This window comes from Callorhinchus milii, unplaced genomic scaffold, assembly GCF_018977255.1.
Source record: "Callorhinchus milii isolate IMCB2004 unplaced genomic scaffold, IMCB_Cmil_1.0 Scaffold5, whole genome shotgun sequence".
NCBI lineage: Eukaryota > Metazoa > Chordata > Chondrichthyes > Chimaeriformes > Callorhinchidae > Callorhinchus > Callorhinchus milii.
Genome location: NW_024704746.1, coordinates 10,361,371 through 10,381,387, shown reverse-complemented (window position 1 = coordinate 10,381,387; position 20,017 = coordinate 10,361,371). Strand labels below are relative to the sequence as shown.

The window sequence follows — 20,017 nt, the reverse complement described above, 5'->3', positions numbered from 1 at the left end:
TATATCAAATGCAAGGATTATTATTATTACATGGAATGATGTTTCATGGAGTGAAATCTGGTCCCCAGCCAAAGCTATGATGAAATATTGAATACCATTGGAAAAATTGTGTAAGAATGGAAGATATCAGTTTCATGTGGGCGCATAGCAGCCCACACAAATTGCTGCACAAGCATAGTGCAACAACTTGAATTTATAATAATTACTTCATCTAGGGTAATGCTTCAAAGACAATAAACAAATATGGGGTCAAATGCCATGCAAGGGAGAAGGGGACAAGTTCAGAGCTTTGGGACGTCCTCCTGACATGAAAGGCGCTATACAAATGTAATTTGTTGTTGTAGGTAGCCAGCACTGCCTTCTTCCACCTCCGACACATCGCCTGTCTCCGTCAATACCTCTTTCCGAAAGCCGCTGAAACCCTAGTCCATGCCTTTGTCACCTCTCGGTCGGACTATTCTAATGCTCTCCTCGCTGGTCTCCCATCCACTACCATCCACAAAATCCAGATCACTCAAAACTCTGCCGTCCGCATTCTCACCCGCCCCAAACTCCGCTGCCCGATCACCCCAGTTCTTGCCAGATTGCACTGGCTGCCTGTCCCAGAGAGGATCGACTTCAAGATCTTCACTCTTGTATTCAACTCCCTCCACTTCTCTGCAACCCCCTACCTCTCTGATCTCTTCTCTCCTCAAAACAATACCCGTTGCCTTTGTTCCTCTGGGTCTGGCCTCTTCCTCGTCCTCCTCGTCCTCCGCTCCACCCTCGGCAGCCGTGCCTTCAGCCACTATGCCCTGAGGCTCTGGAATTCCCTTCCTCACTCCCTTCGCCTCGCTCCCTCTCTTCCTATTTTCCGGTCCCTGCAGAAGACCTTTCTTTTCGACCGCGCCTTTGGTCACCTTCCTCCCCCTCCGCCCGGCTCGGCCCCGGGATCCGTTACTGTGAAGCGCTCTGAGATGCCGTCCAGCGTGGAGGGTGCTATATAAATCCAAGTTGTTGTTGTCTAAGAGGTTGGATTTAAGGCATAGAGCTTAAAGCCATATAAAAAGGAACAAGATGGTGGAGTAGAGGGAGTGATTTATAGGTGAGGGTGAATACCTTTGAAATCGTTCTGCTGGATACAGTGGAACTTGACTTGATTAATGGTGTGCAGCGTTTTGTGTGGGTGAGGTTCTCGGCAGTGGAGGTTTGGATATGTTGGAGACTGGGGCTAGTGGACTGAGGGGAATTGGTGCGTATGGCATTTGAAAAATCTAAGCAGGAGGTTACCGAATTATCATTTCACTAATATTTGGTGTGAGATAGGTGCAGAGACGGGCTTTGTGGCATATCTGTTATAATGAGTTTAAGTGGGAGTCCAGGGAGGTCAAGAAGGTTATTTTGCAAGGTCTTTCATCCATTGGAAAATCCATCCCTGTCATTTCGAGAGAAGCTCCGAGAGAAGTCTCATTAATCAAAACCCCTCGTGGCTAATCCCAAACTTCCGCTGTGTGGCAAAAGCAGACATTCTTTTTTCTACATTACATTTACTCTTAAAAATTACAAAGTAAGGGCACACATGTACATTAAACAGTCAACTTCATAAACAGGTTAAATTCAACTCAATCAACAGGTGAAAATTAAATAACAACCCTGGCATTTGATATAGCATATCATGCCACTGAGATATCTCTAAACACTTCACAGAATATACTGTAAAGTGATGTGACTGTGTAGCAATGTTCCACAAACAGCCATGAAGTGAGGTTTGAGTGAGCAATTTTACTTGGGGGATTGTTGGCCAGCATACTGTGAGAAATTCCTATCTCTTTTCACGAATGTCATGGGATCTTTGACGTCCACAGAATGCAGATAATCCAGAACTCTGCAGCTTGTGTCCTCTCCCGCACCACACTCCGTGACCCCATCTCCCCCACTCTCGCATGACTCCACTGGCTCCCTTTCCTTCAGAGGATCCGGTTCAAGATCCTGGTCCTCACATACAAAACCCTTCATGGCCTCACCCCACCCTACCTCTGCGACCTCCTAACCCCCTACCAACCTGCCCATTCCCTCCACTCAGCTGGTTCTGGCCTGCTCAACATCCCCTGACCCACCCGCCCCACCATTGGCGGGAGAGCCTTCAGCCACTCTGCCCCCAACCTCTGGAATTTCATCCCCCAATCACTCCACCTCGCCCCCTCCTTAGCCTCCGTCAAGTCCCCACTCAAGACCCTCGTCTTCGACCATGCCATCGACCGCCCACCTTCCCCTCCCCTCCCTTACCCCCCCAACCCCAGCTCAGGTCTGAAATGCTGTACTCTGTCCAGCGCCTTGGGACGTCCTCTCGACTTGAAAGGCGTTATACAAATGTAATCTTGTTGGTGTTGTTGTTGTTGAACATGCAGACAGGAGGGACCTTGGTTTATCGCCTCATCCGACAATGCAGGACCACTCGCCCCCAGCACTGCATTGGAGCGCCAGCATATACTTTATGGATTCCAAGTCTGACTTGGGGTTTAAACTCATAACAATCTAACTCAGAGGCGACAGTGCTACCAACTGAGCCAGGCCTGCACTTTATAATATGACTACACTTCACATGAGATAATGTGAAAATGTAAGTTACCTCATTTCCATACTGAACTTAACAAAGATATGAACTTAATGAACAGGTGGAAATGAACTTAATAACAAATACAGAACGTCAGAAGTCAGGCTGCCATTCCTATGCACTCCATTCCTTAAAAACAAAGCCAATCATCATCTGAAAAATGGAAGCTCCAACGGACCTCTGGAACGCAATTGAATACTTTAATCCATCTTCAGTGTGAAATGAATCCCATGCACATTTGCGTGTGCAAGAGGAATGTGGGAAGTGCAGCATGAGGCAAGAGTGCTTCAAAGAGGTGGCCAAAATTAGCTTTGTGGCATGCAAACATTTCTTTAATCCTTTAGATGAAGTTCTTTGTAATCATAAAACTGAATGTCATGAAAGTTTAAAATGTACGTGGAAAGAAATCAGTTCAACATTTCAAACAAGTATTTTAGCAAATTAGTTGGGAGCAGAACTGCTTAACTTCGCTTTGAGGATAAAATCATGCAAGCCATCTGAGTTTCTTTTTAAACTTAAAAACACTTTAGTCATGTTGGAAGAAATGCTGTTTGCTATTGAAGGAGATCCATGCTGGGGGATGGAATGCTTTTCCAGCCTGAGTACTCCACTTTAATAATAATAATATAATCATCCTTGCATTTGATATAGCACCTTATCATGTTGTTTAAATGTCTCAAAGCACTTCACAGAATATATTGTGAAGTGGAATGACTGTATACTTTGTGGGTGGAACGCGGCAGCCAATTGTACACAGCAGTGTCCCACAAATAATCGTGGATTGAGTGACCAAATTGTTTTTAGAAGAGGGATTATTACGCCCGTAAAACAAACTGCGAAATGACTAACAACTAGGTTCCTAATTATTGCTAGGTAAGCAGTGTGTGAAGTGAAAAAGCGTGTCTAAAGGTTTTGCCCGGCCCTGAAAGTAGTGTGGTTGTTCTGGAAGAATGAAATTAAAATGGGCCAAATAGCCTTCTTCTTCCAAATTAACCATTTCCTTTTGTGTTATTTCTGAATAACTCCATTCCTTCTTTTACGGCCCCGTTGTGGTTGGACTGACTCACAAGACAAATTTTCACAAATGTAAGTCCTGTCAACTGAGCTGATTGCAAACGTTCCAAAATCTTCCCTCCCCATCTATCCCTCAGACTTACTGAAACTCATCCTAGGCGTCAGGTTCGACCCAAGACTGTACTTTCTACTCCGCATTCGGTCCCTGAACAGGACCGCTTTCTCCCACATCAACTCATCGAATGCCCTTCTCACCTGTATCTCCAGCTCCAGCATGCAGAATCCAGCTGATTCCAAACTCTGCGGCCCACATACTTACACATACCAAACTGCATACACCATCACACCCGTTCTAGCCAAGTTTCACTGTCTCTCTATTGCCAAACAGATCGATTTCAATATGCTCACACGTCTTCAAATCCCTTCATGCCCTGGCACCTGCCTAGCCCTCCGACCAGCTACTCCACAACCCACTATCCTCTGTCTCCACTCGACTGGCTCCAGCCTCCAGCATATCCCTCGTGCCCTCCAGTCCATCGGTGGCCGCACTTTCAGCCACTACGCCCCAAAACCCTGGAACATTTTTCCTCTATCCCTCCACCTTGCCGCCTCCTGGGTTCGTGCTCCACCACTGTCAAGGTCTCTGGAACGCTACCCTGTGTGAGGGGCACTATATAAATGCAGGTTCCACCTTGTAAAGCAATGGAAAATTTAAATTTTTAGTATTGAAGGTTCTTCCAGTATTCAGTATTGAAGATTTTTTTGGAAATGCAGATGCATCCTCACTTTAGGAAAAGCATTTCACACACATCACTCCCACCCTCGCTCGCCTCCACTGGCTCCCCATCCCCCAGAGGATCGATTTCAAGATCCTCATCCTCACCTACAAGGCCATTCACGGCCTCGCTCCCTCCTACCTCTCCGACCTACTATCCCCCTACCTACCTGCCCGTACCCTCCATTCCTCTGGCTCCGGTCTGCTCCACATCCCCTGCCCCAACCGCCCTACCATCGGTGGCCGGGCCTTCAGCCTCTCAGCCCCTAGGCTCTGGAACTCTATCCTCCAGTGCCTTCGCCTTGCTTCCTCCCTTTCCTCCTTCAAGGCCGTGCCTTCAGCTCCCCTCTCGACTCTCTACTCCCTCCTCGCTCCCTCCCTTTTCCCTCCCCTCACCCTGACCATTTCCCCCCTGCTCGGGTCCTGACCCAACTGTACAGTGCCTTGGGACGTCCTCCTGATGTGAAAGGCGCTCTATAAATGGAATTTTGTTGTTGTACACTGTAAAATGGATTGGCTGGATATTTTATGGGCAAAACGAAGCAGCCAATTTGCTCATAGCAATTTCCCACAAACAGCCCAGGCACACTAAGAAAATCTCTTCTCTTTTTGAATAATGCCATGGGATCTTTAATATCTACCTGAACAGGCAGATAGGACCACATTTTTAACATTTTATCCAGAAAATGGCACCTCTGACCTCCACTGAATTTAGCGTTCCCACAACCTTTTGACTCAATAGGTGAGAGTGAGCCAAGCTGTCACTCAACTTATAAATAATGAATGTTTATCCTGCAATAGTTATTTGCCTACATGAGAATTTGCATGGAAATTCTTCTCCCACTCTATTTAAAGAAAAATTCTTGTAATTCGTCATTGTTTTTTAAGAAATCATGAAGCACTTTTCTCATGGGCCAAATTGATCTGCAGATGGTCAAAAGATGTTTTTGCCAGCTCTAAACCCATGTGGAAAGTTGGGACACAATTGGAAAAAATATAAGAAATGACCTATCTGTGGAGTCCATAGTATTCCAAGGTGCTGTTGATGACAGACTTTGTAAAACGCTCCAAAACATTATTTTACATTAAGGACACTATATAAATTCAAGTCATCATTGTTGTCTGGCTCGTCACCAGGACTTTTAATGCCAGATGGGAGCAGGGATTTTTCCCACTTGGGTCCTTGTTGACCATGCAAGCCAAAGAATTAAAAGGTCCTAACTGGACAAACAGCAGGAAGCTTGCCAGTGCTATGTGATGACTTAGCTTTCACAACTAATATTTTCTGGAATTAGAAAACAGGGTGCATCCCTTCAGGAAGAGAGTGCATATTCACTGGCAGTCACCCAAAAATTTCCATCCGTTAGTATATGTGGAAATCCCAGTCTGATCTCGAGACTTTTAAACATATTGTTAATCTTACATTTAAGATAGAGCACTTTAACACATTGTTTAAACAGCTCAAAGTACTTCACAGAATGCTCAAACCCATCTGACCGCAATAAAAACCATCGATATGAGTTTTGAATATACTTATTTTGGTCTAGTATCATTGGATAGAATGCTACAGTACGGAAACAACTAAGAACATGCTGATTGATAGTTATATTCCACAAGCCTTTACCCCTCAAAATCCCTTCTATTCCTTTCTCCATGTTTGCACATACTTCTTAAATCAGAGCCTAATGTAAAAAAATATCTCGGGCTGGCGTTTTATAAAAGAAAGGCTCAAAACCCGACCAAATACGACAATCACCAAGGAAGACCACCATCGTCTTTGGGATGGAAGCAGAGAGGAAGAGAGAAAAAATACCAGGTTTTTTGGAATCATACTGAAGATACTAAAAAAAAGTTGATCAATTGATGACATTTTATTGAACTGATGCTTAAGTTTTCCCACATGTACTACAAAATAAAGTTGTAAATATGCACACAAAAAAAGTGTTGTAAAGAAAATAATAAAAAAATGTACTTGGTTGTGTAAAAAGCACAGATACTGCAGCAATATAATACAGATCAGTTGCAGTTTTTTTTTACAGCTGTACAAAAATAAACATTACTACATGGTATTATTTCACAGCGTAGTTATAGCTTTCCACCTTCAACTCTAAGTACCTCATGTTTTCTATCTTAACTATGAGCCCACAACTTTTTCAGCTCCACTTCCCTGGGTAGATATGCAATAAGTACAAATATTCAAACAAGAGATCAACCTCCCACCGCTCCTTCTGATCCAGGTCAACAAAAGGAAAGAGATACAACTGTACTTACTTTGGAACACATTAACACAATTAAATGCATAGTTGTGCTTTGCCTGCTTCTATACATTCACACCACACCACAGTCCAGTGTTGGTCACTGCAGTGCATGTTAGCCAGCAATTGTTTACTTTAAAACAAAGGATAAGAGGGAACCTGGCTTAGCCCCAGCATCAGCTTATTCAACAGCAATGTAAATCAGGCATGTTTGAAGCACCAGTGACTGGTGTGGATCTGGATCAACAAACAAGTCCCTCCTTGATTGCCAGCCTCTGACGATGGATCTTATCCTGCTCTAACTCTTCATGACTGGGATGCCAGAGTCTGGCCAGTATCCTTTCTATATTCAGGGCATAGACTGTGTGTGCTGGGATGACCTCTCTGTGCACCTATATACAAAAAGAAAGCACAATAAGTATAGGAGTACTGTATCCAAGATAGTCTAACTAAGGCTTTACAATTTGACTTTAAATACCAGGAATTTGAGCATGTTCACATTTTGGGCACTCTGTCACCATCAGGACAGGTACAGCGATACACAATTCCCTCAACTTTGCCCCAGTAATATTTCTCAGCTATAACCCCAGAAGAGCACACTACCTATTGCAGTAGTGTGACATTTTCCCTTCATCCACACCAGACATTCTGCAAGTCTGTCTTATAGGATTTCCAATGTAATAGTGAACAAAATTTTGTCATCAATTTCGATCTATATCACATAAAAGAATGCCTTACAGCATTTAACAATGGGAGCAATGGACAATGAGCAAGTTGAGGGTGCAATTTAAGGGTGACAAAAGCACACTCGCCAAGACAGGCCTTCAGAAAGCTTTTTAAAAGCAAGGAGACAGAAAGTAAGAGATGACAGTCTGAGACACAGCAAAGCTGTGGAAGTGGTTCTGAAGACCGCAGTATGGTACCTGATGGCTTGGCCTTCGATGGGAAAGCAGAGGAAATGGTGGAGCAGAGGAAATGGAACCCAGGAGGCAAATAGAATCTGCTGACAATCTGCCAGTGAAGCTGACAAGAACAAGATTGATGGATGTGCGAGACACTGTCTTTGATTTCATAAGGCAGCATTGCACCGAATGTAGCATGCAGTTTATACCCTGAATACAAAAAGGACTTTGACAAAGACACGATGAGGGTCTCAGCAGCAGCAGCAGTAATGCAGGAACACAAATAATGAATGGGATGTGGGGTTTTACACTCAGTTCAGGGTTAGCTCGACCACAAAAGTTACAAATTGTTAAGTTAAACCTGAAGAAATATCTACCGAGGTTAATTGAATCAGAGCAAGAGGTTGGTAAAAAAATTAACAAAATGGATTCAGTCAGGTTAACTTTGAAACAACTGTATAAATAGTTACAACTCTTGATGTCAGACAGAACAATGAGTGTCACAAAATCAAATGAGGTGTTGACTTAGGAAACGTTTGAGCAATACGCCGAGATAGGTTACACCCATCTGTTCACTTAAAAAAAATTACACCTGTGTTTCAAGTTTGTACCAACTCATAGCTGAACTCTATCTACGGTTGATATTTCCCAATAAATCATACTTGAGTATACTTGGCAACATTCCATCTGACACCTACACATGGAAATTCCAAATATCGTTTTGGAATGGCCACTTTCTCCCTGCAGGGCATATCCTGTTTATTCAATTCTGAAAAGATTTGATGTTAGCAAGAGGCAGTCTGGCAGGAAATCGCCTCGGTGGCCCCAGAGTGTGCTTTTGCATATTGCTGGAGTCTAACCAGCAAGCTTGCCATTGAGGGCACTCCTGGCAAGCTTTCCCGCTGCTACGACCACCCCATCCATTAGGGCTTTGGCTGGCTGGCTGGGTTTAATAAGAGCTTAATGGGAGCATTCCCTGCCAATGAGTCAGCTGGTTTTGGTGTCATCAACAGTGCCCTGGAGTACTGTGGACCTGTTGGCTCAGAAACTGGACGACCAAGACCACCACAGAGGGTGGACTGTGTTCAGATATTCTGTTGCCAAACATGTCACCTCACAAATACAACAATAACCTTCTCATGTTGCTTCTGTTGGGTGATTAATTACAACACCCATCCACGTTGTGTGTAAATTAGGTGATAAAACTCAACAGTATAACCTACAGAGTGTTAGAATTTTTCAGATATGCAGATATTTTCAGGATCGCTCTTTGTGGGGCAAAACATGCACAAACCAATGAAAGGATCTTGACTTTACCTGTAAGGTTCCAATAAGGTCATACATGTTGACAGGTGGTAGAGCAGCTGGTGTATCTTCACCGGAACAGGCTAGAAGAAGAGCTGCCTGTTGTTCTGCATCATCCAACGACATTTGGAAGCCTGGATTCTGCCCTGCGGTTAGTGACAACCCTGCAGGAGGGCTATGTCAGAGGATAATACATGTTTGATACATATCTGTCTACATTAACAATTTAAGCAATCAATTACGAGGATCAAAAAATTGTGGTTACAACATACTAAAGCACTGAACACTAAAATATTGTTTCAATATAAAGACTGGAGTATTGCTTTTTATGGAAAACACACTTTCCATAAAAAGCAATGCTCCCTTGCATACCTCTTTAATACACTTGCCTATGTGACATTTTCTTTCATTTCTAATCAATTTTATTCTGAAAAACACATGAGATGCTTATTTTCCAAGAAAGGTGCTATATAGATGAAAATTATTACTTAACTATTAAAAAGCTATTTAAGTCATGTAAAAATGCAACACAAAACAGCAAGCGAAACCTCGAAAATTACAATTCAACATGGATGAATCTAGTGAGGATCAAAGTTAACAAGTCAGTATTTCCAATGAAACCATCAGTAGATCTGGAATCTCCCTGCCGGCAAACTTGAGAGACCATCAATAATAACTTGTAATGCAACCTTACGTAATACCTACAGCAAGGTTCGCACCTATTTGTTCATTAACTCTCAGTAGAAAATTCAGTTTTTTTGAAGTGTGGGAAAAGTATGATCTACTGTTTAATTCCCATCTATTGTTTACCCCATCTTCTGTTAATAAGGGGTGACCATCCTTTGTTTCATCTTCATGTGAAAGCACCATGTGCCGAAACTAAATATTTTACGCTCTCAAAGTGAATCTTGCTATTACTATGTAAAGAGATTACAAATCATCTACTATGAGTTTTAATGCTGGCTAGAGAGTAAAGAATTAGATCAACTTCCTGTTTGTTCAATGAAGGACAACATGTGAGGAAGTGACTAAATACTGAATGTCAGTATTAGAAATAAAATGATATCAATAGATAGTGGTTCTGGGATTTCAGCATTTCAACTATTTATGCCACATCAGCTCCCTCTTGTGGTTAACCCGAGTAATTCAGATTAGCAGTATCCAACTACACTGAAGCTCCGGCTCTCCGGACCAATTGTGATTGGCGGTGGTGGGGGGGGGGGGGGGGGAGTGGGGAGTCCGATCTGGTGAGCCAGAATTCCTGGCTAAGTGTAATTATGATACCAGTACCGGTCGCTGGCATTTTTCAGTGCTGAAAAATGTTAGTTTGAATTCTGTGAGCAGAAGACAGTAAATAATTTTGTTTTAAGTCAGACAAGGTGCTCCCTTCAACTACCAAACACACTGAGTGAAAAGGGACATTTGACCAAATTCAAGCATAGCTACAGGTTAAAAACAAAACAAAAACACAACGCAAAAACGTCCTCCTCCTTTACCACCAAATGCTTGTTCCACTGAAGTATTTATGAAGCTAAACCTAGAGCCCTTTCCTCAAACTATTTGATGCTAACTAACTTCTGTCTCCTCTTGTCAAACTTAATCGAAAGGAGACAATTCAGCTCATTTTTAGTTTTTCCCCTCAGATCTGCAAACAATTGACAGCAGCATTCCATACGGTGTTGGCCAGCTCAAAAAACACAACTTACCATAATTTCAGAAAGTAAATTTGGAAATGGAAAACAAATATTAGGAATAATAAATAAAAATGATGGTTGAATTTAACTTAATTTTAAAAAATTCACCCTTTTGTTTGGCCTTCTCCTTTACTTCATATCTATCAAATAAAAAACAATCTCAGACGTGCTTACCCCTATCAACCTGTTTGCTCCCTCCATTCAGCAGGATATGGCCTGCTCCCATGTCTCCCGCCCAAACCTTGGCGGCCAGGCTTTCAGCCTCTCTGCCCCCACCCTTTGGAACTCCATCCCACAATCCCTTCGCCATGCTCCCTCTCTGGTCTCCTTCAAGACATGACTCAAGACCCTCTGTTTCAACCATGCCTTCAGCCGCCCTCCTACCTCTCTGCCCTCCCTCATCCCAACCCTGCCCAGCCCACACTCAGGTCCTGATCCCTGACTGTTCAGTGCCTTGGGATATCCTCCTGACATGAAAGGCACTTTACAAATGTAACTTTGCTGTTGCTGTAATATGCTGTCAATACTGTACTTACCAATCAATAATATTGTTGTAAGCAATTATACTGTTCTTTAAGTATGGCTGAGGATTAATACTGCTTCCAAACGCATATTTAAAGTGGCCGTCACGTAAACGGTATGCTCTCCTCCTGGACACCACAGCAGTCAGAATGTCCTTCAAGTGATTCTACATGAATAAGCATACAAGTTAAGAGCTTAAAGGCCCATCCAACAATTTCAACTGAGGAGCTCAGCTGTAATTTACATACAAAAATACCCCACCTTCTTCCAGAAAATACAATATTTCAAGCAGGTTATTTAAATTCCCATGTAAATCAATTTCAGCACTCTGAAAAGTAATTCTAGTGATCTGAAAGTGTTTCAATGATTACAATCAGTATTGTATGCCATTCTCTATGTAGCCAAATTCTGTTTGCACAAATACTTATTGACAAACTCAGGTAATTTTTTTGTACAAAAGAAATTTTAGAAATTAAACACCATATATGAAACAAACACCAGACATAGCAGAGAACAAGAGCTTTGAAACATTGGGTCAACATTGAAGTCACGGCAAATGATCGATGTTAAAAAAAAAGTGGTGAGAATATACATTTAGCTGGGGCTAAATCACTGAAGTGCTACAATTATAATACCTCAACTGCATTCACCACAACTGTAACTGCGTCTTCAGATACGACGTCCAACCCACATTCATAAGCGGTTACGATCATCCGACCATGTAGCTGTCCTCGTGTGGGTAGGACCATCGTGTGAGTACAAAATTTGAGATCATCCTCTTCCTGTGGATCCTTTGTCACAAACTGTTGTGCCCCTGCTAATGGATTCTGTGCCTGAAAACGATGCTAGAGGAGTGGGGAAAAACAGCTTGTTAGACAATACATAGAAGGCCATTTTCAAACCAGCTTGGGAAGGGATTTCTAAATGTGGAAAACAATATTAAAATCCGGAACTAAATTCAAAAAGCCCCATAGTTTTACATTTTTAAGAATTCTTGCACTTTTTATTTAAACAAGCTCTAAATTTTCCTATAATAGAGGAATGAGAAAACACAATAATAAGTGAGTGATTCATTTTTTCCACCCCAAGATAAAACAGGAAGTCAAACTGCTGGTGTATAAAACTATAACAGTTTGAAAACTACTGTGCTGAACTCATTTTTTTTGAATTAAAGAGTGAACATTTTAGAAATGAAAAAACACATTTTTAATAATACTTGGGCTCCAATCAGGAATTGTTATAAGCATATTTCACATGATTCATGTAATATTATATATATTTGCTTAACCTTTGGTTATAGACTGTGTGCTTACCAGGCTAGTTTTTGCTGCAACCATGCTGCAGAACAGGCAGTGTTGAAATAATCAAAGGATGCCAAGAGTAACAGAAAAAAACTAACATATATAACTGCCAAAGAAACAGTCAGATCAGAAATGCTTTCCAGAACAGCAGGTATGAAAGGAACAGCAAATTACTCAAAATAAAGAAACTTACTTCAAACTTTGCCCGCAGAGAGGGAAATTTCTTTTTGCTTTTAGGCTTTCCAGATTTGGCAGCAGATGGACTGGTCCAAAGCAGGGAAGATGCGCCCTCTGCAACAGAATGGTATAAATAGGTTTAGAAGCATTTTACTGTTAAAGCATACATCATATGATTCAAGCAAGAAACTACAGGTCCAACAGTGGAATGCAAGTGATTCAAGCACCCTATGGATGACATACAAAAAGTAATAACATTGTGGTTAACGTGTTAATATCAAGTTAATATCAACAGCAATTTAATAAAATATTGCTTGGATCATACTCCAAGGATGAAGGAAAGAGTGAAGCAAATATTTGTTTCCTTTGTTTAACTGGTTTAAGGGAGAGAAGAAAATGAAAATGAAGACAGGAAATATTTTTTGTTGAACATATGCATTTCTCCCTCTTTCATGGTAATTCTCACACCCTCAATTGCTTTCTCTTATCTGCTTCATTGCTCTTTGAATAAGTCATCTGGGGAAGAAAGGTAAACTGCCTGAGAAGGGATCCCTTACTGCACTACTAACGTGTGCCTCCAGATGGCATTAGAGAGAAGTGGCTTTCAAGTGATCAGCCCACCATTAGGAATGAGCATGGCATGAATGCGGGAGAAATTTGTGACAAAATTATATTATTTTAAAAATTTCAGAAAGTACAAGGAATGAGCTTACCCCTACTAGTTTGACTCCAGACTGCTGGAGGGATCGCTCTTCAATATAAGACCTTAAAGAAGAATGATTTCTAGGGATAAGTAAGTATCCCTCGATATGTTCCAGGAATACATATTTTATTTACATGTGAAATTAATTTATTTACACTCCTCTGTAAAATTATGCATTACTGCATTTTAATCTACAAAATACACTAAACTGATGTCTGGCACAGCAGAACCCCATTGACTAATATTCAATTGCTAGCATTGGATTCATTATCACAAAAGTTTCATTTGTGTATTTCCTGGTGTCTGTCTTGAATATGTCCTTTAAAATCCTGCCTTTGTATCTTGTTGATTTAGAATATGTTAAAGGTTTACTTACTCTATCCAATTTAAAAATCTGTATGCATCTATAAAAAACCCTTTCTCAGACTTCTCATTTCTAGTTACTAATCCATTCTCGTATCTTACCCCATTGACGGTTTGTAAAACAGTCCAGTACACTATCATAGGCATTTAGATATCCAGGTGCAGTAAGGCTTCATGCTGTCAATTTAGGATGCCACATCTTACGCAATATTTGAGGCGTTGGCCAGACAAGTGAGATCTGCTCCTTCAAAGCATCTGTTACCTGTCAAATGTTATGTTTAGTGGGGGGGGGGGGAATAACTAGATCAAGTTCCCAATGGACAGGAGGTTACTTGGGAATAAAAATATCAAAAAATGTTAGCACTAAATTTGATTCAGTATTTACAATGTATAATAAGAGCGAGGATATTTTATACCTTTGATTAATAAAGTCTTGTATCCTCATGCATTCATTCCTTCACTTGAAATATCTGATCAGTCTTTTGCACAATGATTACTCATCAGTTCTTATTGGGCCAGAATGTGAAATATTCAGTTACAGTTTGATACAGTTTGGAATATTGTGTGCAATTTTGGTCGCCTTATCTAAAGGATATACTCGCCTTAGAGGGGGTGCAACATAGGTTCACTAGGTTAGGTCCTGGGATGGGGGGGTCTGACCTACGAGGAGAGGTTGAGTAGACTAGGCCTATATTCTCTAGAATATAGAAGAATTAGAGGTGATCTTATACAAACCTATAAGATTCTTAAGGCAATTGACAGGGTAGATAGTGTGAGACTGCTTCCCCTGGTTGGAGAATCTAAAACTAGGGTCATAGTTTCAGGATTAAAGGTCAGCCTTTTAGAACTGAGGTGAGAAAACATTTCTTCACTCAGAGGGTAGTGAATTTATGGAATTCTCTACCCCAGAAGGCTGTGGATGCTTGAATATGTTCAATGACTGAGATCAATAGATTTTTAAAAACTAAAAGGATAAAGGGATATGGGAATAGGGTGGGTAAATGGAATTAGGTTAGATCAGCCATGATCTTATTAAATGGCGGGCAGGCTCAAGGGGCCAAATGGCCTACTTCTGCTCCTATTTCTTATGTTCTTATGATAGCACAGCTGTACCAAAGAGTTACCAACATCATAGAAGACAAATTGTATAATAAAGACATAGCTTCAGATTTGAAATTCCAGCTGTTAAGCCACATATAACAGAAACATTTTACAACAACCATAATAAACTCTTCTGTCACAATGGACATGCCATCATCTGATTGTCTACAGGATCCAAATAAGAATAAAGAAAATCCTTGCATTTGATACAGCGCCTTTCGTGTCAAAAAGACGATTCAAAGCGCATCACAGGATATACTGTCAAGTGTAGCGACTGAGTAATTTGTAGTTATCAGTTAGCCATGATGCTGGAAACTATTTTTTTCATTTTTAAACACTTCCTTATGAAGAGGACAAGATATTACTTATTAATGAAATTGTTTCAGCTCAAAGCTGTTCCACTGTGGAATAATAGATTCAGCCAATAATCTAATTATGGATATGGCTAGAAATTCACAATATGAAAGCATCTCTAGAAGATTCTGGCAAACCTTGGAAAAAAATTTCGCCTCCCACACTAACATAGAAGATTCTTGCATTGGTTCCAATAACTAAGTTAAATTCTCGTATACAAAATTTATGAAACAGCATGCTTTATTTGGAATTTTCCTATAAACAAATAAGAATATGGAAAGGTAAAAAAATCCACTTAAGTGGGAAAATAATTGCAAAAAAAATGAGTGCATTGAATACAAAGTGGGGAAGAATTTGATTCGATAACACTGGTGGTTAGTGAAAATTTACACATGTACACAAGTAACAAGGTGCGGGTCTCCTGTTGTTTAAACTTTTGCTTTATAACTCACCTGGAGCTGAAACCATGATCTGACATCGGGTGAGGATAGCGAGCAAGAAGTCATTATGGGAATGCACTGCAAAACAATAGATAAAATCATTTTCTCCTGTACTATTACAATGTGCAAATCCACCAAACTTCAGTGTCACGTTGATAAAGTAACAACGTACTTGTAGAATTATATAGTAATTTATCAGCTATAATTGCGTCTTTCTCCCCTCTAGTCCCACAATAATTATGTTCAGATCTGGATTGACAGGTAACAGCAGAACACAGTAAATACCCAGGTGGCCATTCTTCATGTGTGAGCCCAAAACAAATCAGTCTGTGGATAGTAAGCTACAGAAAAGCAAGTAGGCTCCCAGCAATACTCATTTCAGAAAATACATGGAATTATCCAGTGGTTCTATTAAGCTGGCTATTACTCTCAATTGCAGAGCTTCATAAACTGTTTTCCACTGAGATGACTGAGAGACAGACCGGGAATATGTGCTCTTACCATTCTCCTGTGTGAGAAGTCTTCTCGCTTCCAGATCAAATTCCTCTTTACTTATCTTTTGTTTGAACCAAAGTTTCAAGTTCGCCCAATACCTGAAAAAATTGAAAGTTAAAGACAAGCAAAGATATGGTATTTCAGCAGCTCATACAATGATAACCATTGTCTTACTGAAAATGTCTAAATTCAACTGATTTTACATTGGCCTCTTTTAAGCATTTCTATAGGTACGTTATAACCTGAAAGACCAATTACAAAATAACCTGTACAGCAACTTTGTGCTCGTGGTCTTCAGTTGCAACTCACAGAGCTCCAGAGTGCAAACCCCTCACTGTTGACAAGCCACGACCCCTTATATTAATCCTTGCATTTGACACAGCACCTTATCACACCATCAAAGACATCTCAAGGCGCTTCACTGGATAACAACAACAACAAGATTACATTTGTATTGCGCCTTTCATGTCGGGAGGACGTCTCAAGGCATGGGACAGAGTAAAGCATTTCAGACTCGAGCTGGGGTCGGATGGGGGGGAGGGGGGGGAGGGGAAGGGGGGTGGCCGATGGCACTGTCGAAGAGGAGGTCTTGAGGCGGGACTTGAAGGAGGCTAAGGAGGGGGCGATGCGGAGTGACTGGAATTCCAGAGGTTGGGGGCAGAGTGGCTGAAGGCTATCCCACCAATGGTGGGGCGGGTGGGTCCAGGGTAATGGAGCAGGCCAGAGCTGGCTGAGCGGAGGGAACGAGCGGGTTGGTAGAGGATTAGAAGTCGAAGAGGTAGGGTGGGGCAAGGCCATGGACAGCTTTGTATGTGAGGACCAGGATCTTGAACTGGACCCTCTGAAGGATAGGGAGGCAATGGAGTCGGGCAAGAGTGTGGGAGATGGGGTCACAGCGTTTGATGCGGGAGAGGACACGGCTGCAGAGTTCTGGATTATCTGCAGCCTGTGGAGGGAGGAGTTGGGAAGGCCGACAAGCAGAGCGTTTCCATAGTCGAGCCTGGAGGTGATGAAGGCATGAACAAGAGTTTCAACGGCCTGAGGGGTGAGGTAGTGGCAGAGTCGGGCGATGTTATGGAGGTGAGGGAAGGCAAAGCGGGTCATGGCTTGAATGTGGGGGAGAAAAGAAAGTCGAGGGTCAAACAAGACATCTAGGTTCCTGACTGGCTTGGTGAGTTATAGAGTCTCAGTCTTGTTCATGTTCAACTGTAGGAAATTTGCTTTCGTCCAGGACTTGATGTCCGACAGACAGTCTGTCAGGACAGCAGTGGTCCTGGAGTTGAGGGTGGAGGCAGAGAGATAGAGTTGGGTGTCATCCGCATACGTATGGAAGTTGACCCCATGCCTGCAGATGATGTCACCCAGGGGGAGTATGTAGATATTAAAGAGGAGAGGGCCAAGGACAGAGCCCTGGGATGCCAGTGCGGGGGCTGGAGGAGAAACCGTTAGAGGCAACATAATGAAGGCGATGAGAGAGATAGGAATCAAACCAGGCAAGGACAGGTCCGCGAAGATTGAGTAAAGCGGAGAGGCGGTGTATGAGGTGGAGTGGTCGACAGTGTCGAAGGCGGCAGAGAGGTCGAGGAAGACAAGGAGGCAGAGGGAGCCTTGATCACAGATGTTCAGAATGTCATCAGTGACTTTAACCAGGGCTGTTTCTGTGCTGTGAGCAGCAGCGAAGCCGGATTGGAAGGGGTTCAAAGAAGGAATGGCGAGAGAGAAAGGAGCGGAGCTGGGACGTGATGACTTGGTCCAGGACCTTGGAGAGGAATGGGAGGTTAGAGATGGAGCGGTAGCTGGAGAGGTGGTCCAGGGAAGGTTTTTTCAAGATGGGGGTGATGACAGTTGTTTTTAGGAGGGTGGGAACTGAACCGGTGGACAAGGAGAGGTTGATGACGTCGGACAGGAGAGGGACCAGAAGGTGGAGCTGGGAGATGAGGAGAGAGGTGGGGATGGGATTGAGGGAGCAGGTGGTGGGCTTGAGTTTGCGGACAGACGTGTTGAGGGAGGAGGGAGAGATAGGGTCAAAGGAGTATGGGGGGGGAGGGTCACGAGGGAGAGATGATGGCTGTGGACGGGGCTGAGGTGGCCGAAGGTGGCTAAAGTCCAGCATCTCCTCGCAGTTGGGAGTTTGAGGAGAGGACGGGCGAGGTATGGGAAGGTGTAAAGTGGACGTACTGTGTATTTTTGTGAGCGAAACGCCACAGACGGTTACAAGCACAGCAATGTCCCCACAAACAGCCACGGTGTGAGCGGCCAATTTTATTTGGGGAATTGTTGGCGAGGGCGCGGGGGGGGGTTGGGGGGGGGGATTAAAGAAACTCCCCGCCCTGACGGTAAGTAAGTAAACACAAACACAGCGGGCAAAGAGGAGTGGGGGGGGGGGGGGGGGAAGAGAACCTGGAGCAAAGGAAAAGGGATTCACAAGTTCCTGAGCACCTGGATTTAACCTCCTGAGGGAGGGGGGAGGGAGAGGGACTGAGATGGGGTGTGTGTGTGTGTGGGGGGGGGGGGGGGGGGGGGAGTATAGATTATTAATGATCATTGTTATTAATAATAATAACAACAACAATAAAGGTCACTATGAATGCAAAAGCTTTTGTTTTAATAACAGTATAATTATTACAGAGCGGTGCAGGCCTCGGGCTGCAGCCGGCGACTCGGAGCCCGCCCGTCGCCATGGAAACCGCGGCCCAGCTCCGCGGCCCCCGGCCTGACCCCCGGCCCCCGGCCTGACCCCCGGCCACTCCCCCACCTCACCCCACCCCGGGGCCGCACTCACTGTTTCACGTTCTCCCCCAGGGCCTCCGTCAGCGTCTTTTTCGCGGCCTCCAGCTCGCTCACGTGAGTCGCCATGTTTCTACGGTAAATCTGGAGGCGAAATGTCACGGCGCCAAACGCTCACCCCCGACCCCCCCCCCCACCACCACCACCACACGCGCGGCGACAACTTTACTACACCCCCACCGCGGGCTGGAGGACTTGGCTCCGATTCCTCCCACAGCGCCCCCCCCCTCCCCCTGCGGGCTGGAGGACCTGACTCCAAACCCCTACAGCGGCCCCCCGCGGGCTGGAGGACCCAGCTCTGCCCCCCCACCCCACCCACCACAGCACCCCCTGCCCCCTCCCCCCCCCCCCCACTACCCTCCCTTCATATAATAATAATAATATAATCCTTCGGGTATGTGTGGCGCTGCATCACGTTGGAACACCGTCTCAAATTGCTTCGCAGAAATGACTGTGGAATGGAGCGGCTGTGCATTGGAAGGCAAACCCGGCAGCGCGACGGCGCACAGCAATGCCCCGCAGACTGCCGTGAACCGCCATGAGCCAAGTGGGGGATTTGTTGGCCAGGACAGTGGGAGAAACTCTCTTCTCTTTTCGCCGGGTGCCAGATCTTTTTACGCCCACCTGAATAGGCAGACGAGACCTCAGTTTACAACGTCTCATCTGAAGGACCGCACCGCTGACAATGCAACACCAGCCCAGCCTTGGAATGGAGTGTCAGCTTTCAGACTGTGTGAGGTTAAGTCCCACTTCGGCACTTGAACCCACAACCTTCTGACTCAGAAGTTAAGAGTGCTACCGCTGAGCCAGGCTGATACACTACAAGAGAGCTCAGGCTCTTCAAACGGGAGGAAGAAACTAAGGGACAATTTTCCATCCGTCACAGGATAATAATGCAAAGCCAGGCAGATCTGCAGGACTTCAGGGCACTGCTGATGTTGGGCCAGCAGGTTTGGCTCATTGGTGGGTCTTGGAGGATCAAACCAGACCCTGGAGGGGTTATGTTTCTTCCCAATCAACCACAACAATTTACATCTACGTTAGCACATTTCACGTTGGGAAGATGTTTCAAAGCACTTCACAGCACTTGGGACTGGGAGCCCAAAAAGTGGAACACTCAGCTCCAGATACCCTGCAGGCCAAAGTCCTAACTGATAGAAGTGGTTTTAGCAGGATAAGCGGCAATTCAAATTCTGGGAATTGTTAGCCAAGATATCAGGACAAACTTCTCTCTTC

General features: G+C 43.7%; 1 protein-coding gene across 1 annotated transcript; it reads right to left on the bottom strand.

Annotated features, from left to right (window-relative positions):
* Window positions 1–6,240: 6,240 nt before the first annotated feature.
* On the bottom strand, window positions 6,241–18,880 carry tada1 (transcriptional adaptor 1). The gene is given in 8 exon segments (NM_001292968.1): window positions 6,241–7,029; window positions 8,857–9,019; window positions 11,075–11,226; window positions 11,696–11,905; window positions 12,555–12,652; window positions 15,512–15,577; window positions 16,001–16,092; window positions 18,777–18,880. Coding segments are annotated over 8 exon segments (1,005 nt in total). The 5' UTR covers window positions 18,851–18,880; the 3' UTR covers window positions 6,241–6,879.
* Window positions 18,881–20,017: the final 1,137 nt, after the last annotated feature.